We start from the raw sequence: 8,397 nt of genomic DNA on the forward strand, positions 1-8,397 counted from the left end.
TTCATGCAAGAGAAGACGTTATATATATATATTTCCAAAGTTTACTATAAGACTTAAAAAGTGAAATAGAAAAAAACTAAAACGGTATTTTAACCTAAGATAAATATGTAATTTGAGTTTTTTCCTATATCAAAAATAAAAATGAATTCACTAGAAAAATGGAATCTCCACGTTCAGAGGCTACCAGTGCCACTCATCTCCAAGAGAAGAAGAAAATCCCGAAAGCTACTACTAAATTTGCTTCATGTGGGTAATAATTTATCATTGTTTTAATAGAATACCAATGATTCTAACTGAACTCTTCTTCTTCAAAAACAAGTGCGAACTAAAGTCATAAAAATATTCATTCGCCTACAAAGTGAAACCCAGATCATGCATGCTTCATCATGTTCCATACAAATTCATAAATCCTCCTGTGTTTTATTCTTCCTTTTAGGTTTTAGACTAACATAAATTCGTTCAATTTGGAGTTTTTATTAATCTACATTCACATCCTCAGCCAATTGTATCAATTTGTACAAGAAAGAAAGTGTAGATTGTGATGAATGATGATCTGAAGAAAAATGTTCCAACTTGTAAATTAAGTCGACAAGCCAAGGTACCAATAGCAGTACCACCATTATGATATTACAAGAGCCGAATTCACATTCTATCTATGTATCAAGTATCCGGTATGCTATGCTCCATCTTGCCTTCTCTGCGTTTCCATTGTCTTGTCTTTGTTGAATACTTTTACTCCACCTCTTTTTTTTCTCATTTCTGCAACCACAACCACAACACACACAACCAATTATGAATTTCCTTCACCAAACAAAAATACAATTTATTTTTAAAGTATTACTACTGTCTTACCACGTTACACTGCGCCTTGTCTTAGCGTTTCAGTTTCAATGTGGGCTTCAACCTTGTTCTGGCTGTCTAGTGGCATGTACTGCGACATGATAGACATAATCTCCGAGTCCATGTAAGACTGTCAAATAGATATTATTTCAAGGCTTAGTTAACTCAGGACACTGCATTCTAAATGCTAAATAAAATATATACTCAAGATTGACAAAGTGGTGAGTCAGTGTTATACCCGCAGCCTATATTTGTAGAACATGTAACCGGCTAATCCCCCTCCAACGACCACTGCCAGCACCAGAAAGACGAGGAACATTCCAACTTTTGATCCACTTTTTTCTGAATTGTCAACAACAAAGATCACGTTCAAGGATCATTCATTCCTATTTCCTGATTCCATAGTAGGAAAGGATGGCATACTTACCGATACAAGTATCTTGGTCCTTCATGTATACTTGGTTACCACTACATTTACATTGATATCCACCCCAAAAGTTCTTGCAGCTACAACCATCACACTGACAAGTAAGACGCTCCTTGCATTCATCAACATCTGCCTTTTGCATTACATGATCATGGTCATTAATAAAAAAAAACCTTCACAACACTCACTCTCTAAACCACTCTCAAAAAATTCATTAAGCAACTTTACAGCAGTGGTTTTAGAACCAACCTTCGCAATTTTGGCCATCACCTCTAAATCCAGATGGACACTTGCAACCACTTATATCCGAATTCTACTTTTTGCGTAAAAACATGAAATGCAATGGTAAAGTTAGTTAATGGTGGTAACTGGTAAGTGAAAAAAAATACTATGCTTCTAAATCTGACAAATTATGATGGAAACAGCACTAAACTGAGCAAGCTGTGGCAGTTAATCCATTTTTAGTTTCTGACCAGCAACCGCCATTGTTAATCGTACATCTTGCAGGTCCATATGCTGTTAAAATAAACAACAAATGAAATAATTAAATCAACTTAATTTAAAGAAACTCGAAAGTCCTTTAAAAAAAAAAAAAAAAAAAAAAAAAAAAAAAAAAAAAAAAAAGTAACACAAGGTCTAACACAAAATTATATGGGTGCCAATGAATTGTCAAGAGAACTTTCGTTTGTGGAACAATAAAACATAATAGTTTTACCTTCACAAGAAGTGTAACCATCTCCTTTATACTGAACACCATTAACGATAGGACACTCACAAACTCGTCCCCTAAATGTATCCTGATCAAAATATTAACTAATCATTAATTTAAGATGCAACCGCAAACCTCAGAACAAAACTTCAAACCATATATAAACGTTCTTTTGTGAGGGAAGAAAATGTGAGAAATTGAGAAACTCCTCGTCTTAGATTGATTGTCTTCATTATAGGTTTTGGAAAATTGGGTGTCTTTCATAGAGTCTTTGAAATTATTTTCAGTTAAAGATTGTAAGAAATGGTTAAAAGACATTCAAATTTTCAAAAATAGAAACTAAGAAAAAAGTTAGGAAGATAACCTAAAATGTATAGAAATGTTCATTTTGTACCTTGCATGCAGTTATGTTTTGTTGTAGGAGCTGCCAACAGCCACCATTCCTTTCAAGGCATTCATCAGTTTGAATATCTGATTAGGAGTGACATCAGAACAATTTTAAGGAAAAAAATTAACATCTCAAGTTGAAGGTGGCAATCACAATCTTGGACAAGGAATTGAGCAAATATTACAACCTGAAGTTAAGCAAATAGGAGGCTCCTCAGTTTCCTTAAATCCCGAACAGATGGCCTTCAGCACAGCAGTTCTGTCCAATTTTCCTTCAATTCCAAATGGTTCCGATGAAGGAAAAAAAAAACTTCAAAATCTCACATAAATCACATACAAATTAAAATAACTGGCCAACCACTAGATAGCGAACCTCGATACTGAACTTCATTAATCACTAATGTGGGTAAGATTGTAACATCACCCCGATCCCCATGGCCAATCTAAAATCGGGATTGTGAGTCTATTATTAGCAATTATTTAAACTGAAGCAGTACATAATATCAATGTTTGAAACTCCAGAATGATTCGGTATATGAAATACGATGGTTGTTTACAGAAAATTAAGGTAAAAGCATAATGATCACCTGCATTTCTTGCTCAATTTTGAGCACCTTATTCTCCACATCAGCTTCAGGATCACCCATGCATTCATTAATCTTATCAACTGGAAGATCTGCATCAGTAAGAATAGAGAGGATCAAGAAGTTGTTTAAATGTATTTATTCTTAATAATTGCATTGATAATCATGACAAACTTGAGAGCAGGATTGAGTTGAATTAAGATAACTTACCGAGAGACTTCATGACATCCTCGGCACATTGCTTGGTGTATCTCTTGTCCTTCATGGAGCATCTAACGTGAAAATCTGTAACAAAATCCCACCAAACCCAGGAGCGGTTGGTCTCATTGGAAACTCGATGCACACAAAGTTGTCTGAGATTTTCATACACAATGTCTTTGCCTTCATAGCCAACTCCAAAATCTTGCTCTGGGTCTGGTGCACAATATCTACCGTGGTTAATGCACTGAGACTTGCATTGGCTGCTAAATCTAAAGGCCTCAGGGCAATACCAAGTGATGTAGTGTGGCGTGAACTGAGTGTAACCTCCTTTCTCCAGAATCTGAGCATGACCCTTAAAACTTTTGACAAAATCCATTTGCTCATTACAACGACTCCCACATTCGTCATTGCTGTTGGTCCAAAACTCATACTCCACTCGATTGTCTGGATAGGGAACCGACTCTCTCCAGTCTAATCTGATCACAACATCATCACCATTCTTCGCTGCTTCTTTTAGGCTTGTGCCCAGTGATTTCTCTATGAAAGCAGACGGAATTTGTATCTTTTCAATGTAACCATCTGCTTCGGTGCCGTCTTCAGGTGAATCCATGGTTATTAGAGACTCGTCGATGCTGTCCACTACTAAAACTACAGCCGCTCCCGCCTGTTGAGCATTCCATACTTTCAACGCAAAGTAGCAATCTGATAATTCAACGATAAAAAAGAAACAAGATAAAGTTTAAATCATCAGAACACACTATTCTTTTGGGATTGAACTCTCCAATCAAAACGTCAATCATACACACAAAATTTTATAAATGGAGAAGGAAAAAAAAGTCAAATAAACAGAGCAATAAACATTGAGAAAAAGTAAAAGAAAACAGAGTAAAACAATAATGTGAAGGCTAAAAAGTAAAAGATTCTAGGCCCTAGAAATGATCTAGGAATTTTGTAAGATTTAAGAGGAAAGGAAAAGTTATGATAAGGAGCATTTGGGCATTGGAATTATGAAGTCAAGCAAAATTACTAGATTTCGTTGGAAACCCATGTGCTTGCGAGGCAGATGCATTGGATTAAATCGAGTAAAAAGAAGAAAGAAAAAGAAACTCATGGATCCCCTGTTTTATTGATGTTAAATGACCGTGTATTTGGATCGATCAGAGAATTTTTTATGATATTTGTGTTGGGAAAAGAAAAGGAATGGAGAAAAGTTGAAATCCGGAGTTTGTGTAAAAAGGGAAAAGGCGATTGGATGGTGGGAGTGGGTGAGTGCATTTTGGTTTTGAGTGGAAAAAAAATTGCTAAATACATATATAGAATGCGAAAAAGGGAAAAGGGGGAAGGAGAAGGAAATACCTCCACGATCAAGAAGAAGAACAGTAGGGCGAGAGGTCTTGGACTTGAAAGACTTGTCGCCTTCGAAAGGGAGACAACCGAAAGCGCTTCTTTGAGGATAGAAAACAGAGCCGACTATGAAACCACCATAATCAGGGATCCCAAAGTTGGCTATGGCAGCGTCGTGCTTGGACTTGAGAGAGGTGGGAGAGAGGACGGAGATGCTGCTCTTCTCGACGACGAAGCGGGCGTGGACATGAAGATGAAGTGGGATTAGAAGAACAAGGAGAAAGGTGAGAAGAGGCATGTTGGATTGGATTGGATTGAAGATGAAGAAGGTATAAAGAATGAGACAATGGAACCAACTGAAAAGATAATAGAAATGGAGAGGGAAGAAGAAGGGGGCAGTTGGTTGAGAAGTGAGAGAGAATGGTGGGAATAATTAACCATACAAGAGAAGAAGAAGGAAGACTTGGTTTTGTTTGCTTCTATTTGGGGCCATCTTATGCTTATCCTTCTTTTTGTTTCTTTTTCTTTTTTCTAAGTAAACTTTAAGGAAACGTTATGATTTCATCCATCACTCTCAAACCTTCATTTTCTCAATTTTAAATAAATATATAATATCTCAACCCTTTTTTTATGTTATTTTGCACCGTATAATTTTAATATTTGAATTTTTTTTTTTTATAAAAAAGTACTAATTTAATATATGAAGTTAGTCGAGCTTCCATGGTTTTTTCAATTTTGTTTAACAAAATATTTCTCTCTCTCTCTATATATATATATATTTGTTAAGGATATTATTTCCTTTTAGTAGAACCGTCAATTGTATATATTGATGTCCATTGTATTCATGTTGGCTATTTTTTATTAATTAAAACTTAAAAAATATATATTATTTACATTACTTGACTACAATATTCAATTATACATCAACTCCTTTTTATGTAAATCTTCGATAGATTAATTTCCTTTATTTTTAGAAGAGAGTAAAATTATATAAAATACTCCTATATCTTAGGATAGATTTCAATTATCTTAATCTTCTAATTAATTTTACATAAAATTTCCATTTTTACAATCAATTGTTATGTTTGATCAATTTCCAATTTACTTGCTCAAATTAAGAAGTGGTGTCTAGTTTGAACGGTAAAAATTAAAGTTATTTCATTTTAAATTTTGAAATTAAATATTATGAAATTTCTAGTTTGTTTCATTGAATAACTTTTAAAATGTTTATTTTAATATGTGATTCTTTTTATAAAATAACATAATCTTAAGTATCTACAAATTATTTTTCTAATCGCCTAATATTTTTCTCTAATTTTTGTGGTGGTATTAACAGAATATCAAAATAAAATTAATGATAAAAAAAATTAAATTTTAAACCAAGATAAACATTTTAAAAGATCAAATATAAAATTGAACAAATATAAAGGGACCAAAATAGAAGATAAATAAAAAATAAATAGTGTTTATACTATTTTTAAAAAATAAAAGATATGAGTGGAATTAAGGGTGTAACCCTTTTAAGAATGATTTATAATTGATCACCAACTCAAATAAAAAATAAGTAGTGTTTAAACTATTTTTTAAAAATAAAAGATAGGAGTAGAATTAAGGGTGTAACCATTAAAAAGAATGATTTACAATTGATCACCAACTCAAAATTTTACCAATCAATTAAACCAAATTTTGTAAAACTTTAAGCTGCTAAATTTTCATGCAACGTCAATCACAACTTTTTATTCCAAAAATAGAATAATATTGGTGTATTTTATATTGAATTTTGAGTTTGAATGTTAATTTCATTTGAATTATGACAATTTTGTAAAATTTTAAGTTTTTTACCCTATTTAAAAATGCATATTTGTTTTATTTATTTATTATTATTATTATTTGTTGACACCTCTTCCAAAGTCAATGAATTAAAGATTAAAAAGCAATGGTTAGAGTTGAATTATTGCAACCCATAGTTAGGCTTAATTATTTGTGACCCAAGTTGATGTGTATATTTGTACATTAAAATGATCTAATATTATTAATTAAAAATTAACGAATCAAATTCAACTTGATATAACGTGTAAATTAAATTTATTGAATATTGCACTATCTTGACTAAGTAAATGGAAGACTAAAAATAAGAAATTAACAAATGAGATGCAAAGTCTAGACCACATTAAGTTATTGTTGTTATTTTTTGAGTTGACCATGTTGATTAAATTAGTTTATGTAAAGAAGATCGATTTAAATAATTTTATTTTATTTTATATGATTTGTTATTTTTTAGATGAAAGCGGCGATTAAAATGACAAGATGATATACTTAAAAAAAAAGTGACATTACCTAAAAAAAATATAATGAGAGAATTAATGTAGCTATCTGTCAAATTATTTTTTTAAATTAAATTGTTACGAAATAAATAATTGAAATCGAGCCAATGGAGAAATGTTAAAAGAAAGTTGACTCTTTCTTTTTTTCTTCTTCTTCGAAGGGCCCTTTCCCATCATATTAATATCATAGCTTTGAACTCAAAATAATAATAATAATAATAATAGCTTTTAATTACGTGTAGAAAGGACAGCCTTCGACAATAGCAAGAGGTTTTTGGTGTTCATAATAAGTTTGGCAACAGCTTAGCTGTTTTCTTGTTGTATTATTTGTATCTTATCTCGAGGAAAAACCTATGTATTCATTCATCCTTAATTTTTACTTTAATATTTTAAAATATGTCATAATATTTAAAAATTTGTTAACGTTTATTATAAAAAACAAAACAAAATAAAATTTGTATTTTATTAACATGGAAGATGCCATTTAGACATGGCCACCTGAGAAAAAATTAATTAAAAAACAAAAAACAAAAAACATTTGTTTCGAGATTATCTCCTTATAGACATTTAGATTAATTTATTTGTATTGAGATAATTTTAATATAGGCAGACCTTTTGAGGTAATCAGAGAATTTTTTATGATATTTGTGTTGGGAAAAGAAAAGGAATGGAGAAAAGTTGAAATTCGGAGTTTGTGTAAAAAGGAAAAAGAAGAGAGTGGGTGAGTGCTTTTTGGTTTTGAGTGGAAAAAAATTGCTAAATACAGATATAGAATGCGAAAAAGGGAAAAGGGGGAAGGAGAAGGAAATACCTCCACGATCGAGAAGAAGAACAGTAGGGCGAGAGGTCTTAGACTTGAAAGGTTTGTCGCCTTCGAAGGGGTGACAGCCGAAAGCGCCTCTCTGAGGATAGAAAACAGAGCCGACTATGAAACCACCATAATCGGGGATCCCAAAGTTGGCTATGGCAGCATCATGCTTGGACTTGAGAGAGGTGGGAGAGAGAACGGAGATGCTGCTCTTCTCGACGACGAAGCGGGCGTGGACATGAAGATGAAGATGAAGTGGGATTAGGAGAGCAAGGAGAAGGGTGAGAAGAGGCATGTTGGATTGGATTGAATTGAAGATAAAGATTAAGATTAAGATGAAGATTAAGATGAAGAAGGTGTAAAGAATGGGACAATGGAACCAACTGAAAAGATAATAGAAGTGGAGAGAGAAGAGGAAGGACAGTTGGTTGAGAAGTGATAGAGAATGGTGGGAATAATCAACCATATAAGAGAAGAAGAAGGAAGACTTGGTTTTGTTTGCTTCTATTTGGGGCCATCTTCTGCTTCCCCTTCTTTTCATTTCTTTTTCCTTTTTCTAAGTAAACTTTAAGGAAACGTTATGATTTCATCCATCACTCTCAAACCTTCATTTTCTCAATTTTAAATAAATATATAATATCTCAACCCTTTTTCTATGTTTTTTTGCACCTTATAATTTTAATATTTGATTTTTTTTATTATAAAAAAATACTGATTTAATATATGAAGTTAGTCGAGCTTCCATGGTTTTTTCAATTTTGTTTAACAAAATA

The 8,397-nt window shown here is 32.5% G+C and overlaps 1 protein-coding gene across 3 annotated transcripts; it reads right to left on the reverse strand.

The window, feature by feature from the left end:
- Nucleotides 1–516: 516 nt before the first annotated feature.
- LOC120069789 (vacuolar-sorting receptor 6-like) lies at nt 517–8,146 on the reverse strand. Of its 3 annotated transcripts, none has more exons than XM_039021602.1 (13): nt 7,628–8,142; nt 3,158–3,850; nt 2,951–3,039; nt 2,737–2,806; nt 2,552–2,635; nt 2,371–2,447; nt 1,983–2,064; nt 1,701–1,783; nt 1,517–1,580; nt 1,268–1,396; nt 1,079–1,182; nt 853–970; nt 517–759 (listed from the first exon to the last, which is right to left on the reverse strand). In XM_039021602.1, the coding sequence occupies exons 1-12, from the start codon at nt 8,088–8,090 to the stop codon at nt 857–859; spliced, it is 2,052 nt and encodes a 683-aa protein (XP_038877530.1). In that variant the 5' UTR covers nt 8,091–8,142; the 3' UTR covers nt 517–759; nt 853–856. The 3 variants fall into 3 exon arrangements, with proteins under 3 accessions (XP_038877530.1, XP_038877531.1, XP_038877532.1); XM_039021603.1 differs by lacking the exon at nt 7,628–8,142 and adding an exon at nt 4,505–5,146; XM_039021604.1 differs by lacking the exons at nt 517–759; nt 853–970; nt 1,079–1,182 and having other exon boundaries at nt 1,268–1,400; nt 7,628–8,146.
- Between the last annotated feature and the right edge of the window lie 251 nt (nt 8,147–8,397).

The sequence above is a fragment of the Benincasa hispida genome, unplaced genomic scaffold, assembly GCF_009727055.1.
Source record: "Benincasa hispida cultivar B227 unplaced genomic scaffold, ASM972705v1 Contig587, whole genome shotgun sequence".
Taxonomy (NCBI): domain Eukaryota; kingdom Viridiplantae; phylum Streptophyta; class Magnoliopsida; order Cucurbitales; family Cucurbitaceae; genus Benincasa; species Benincasa hispida.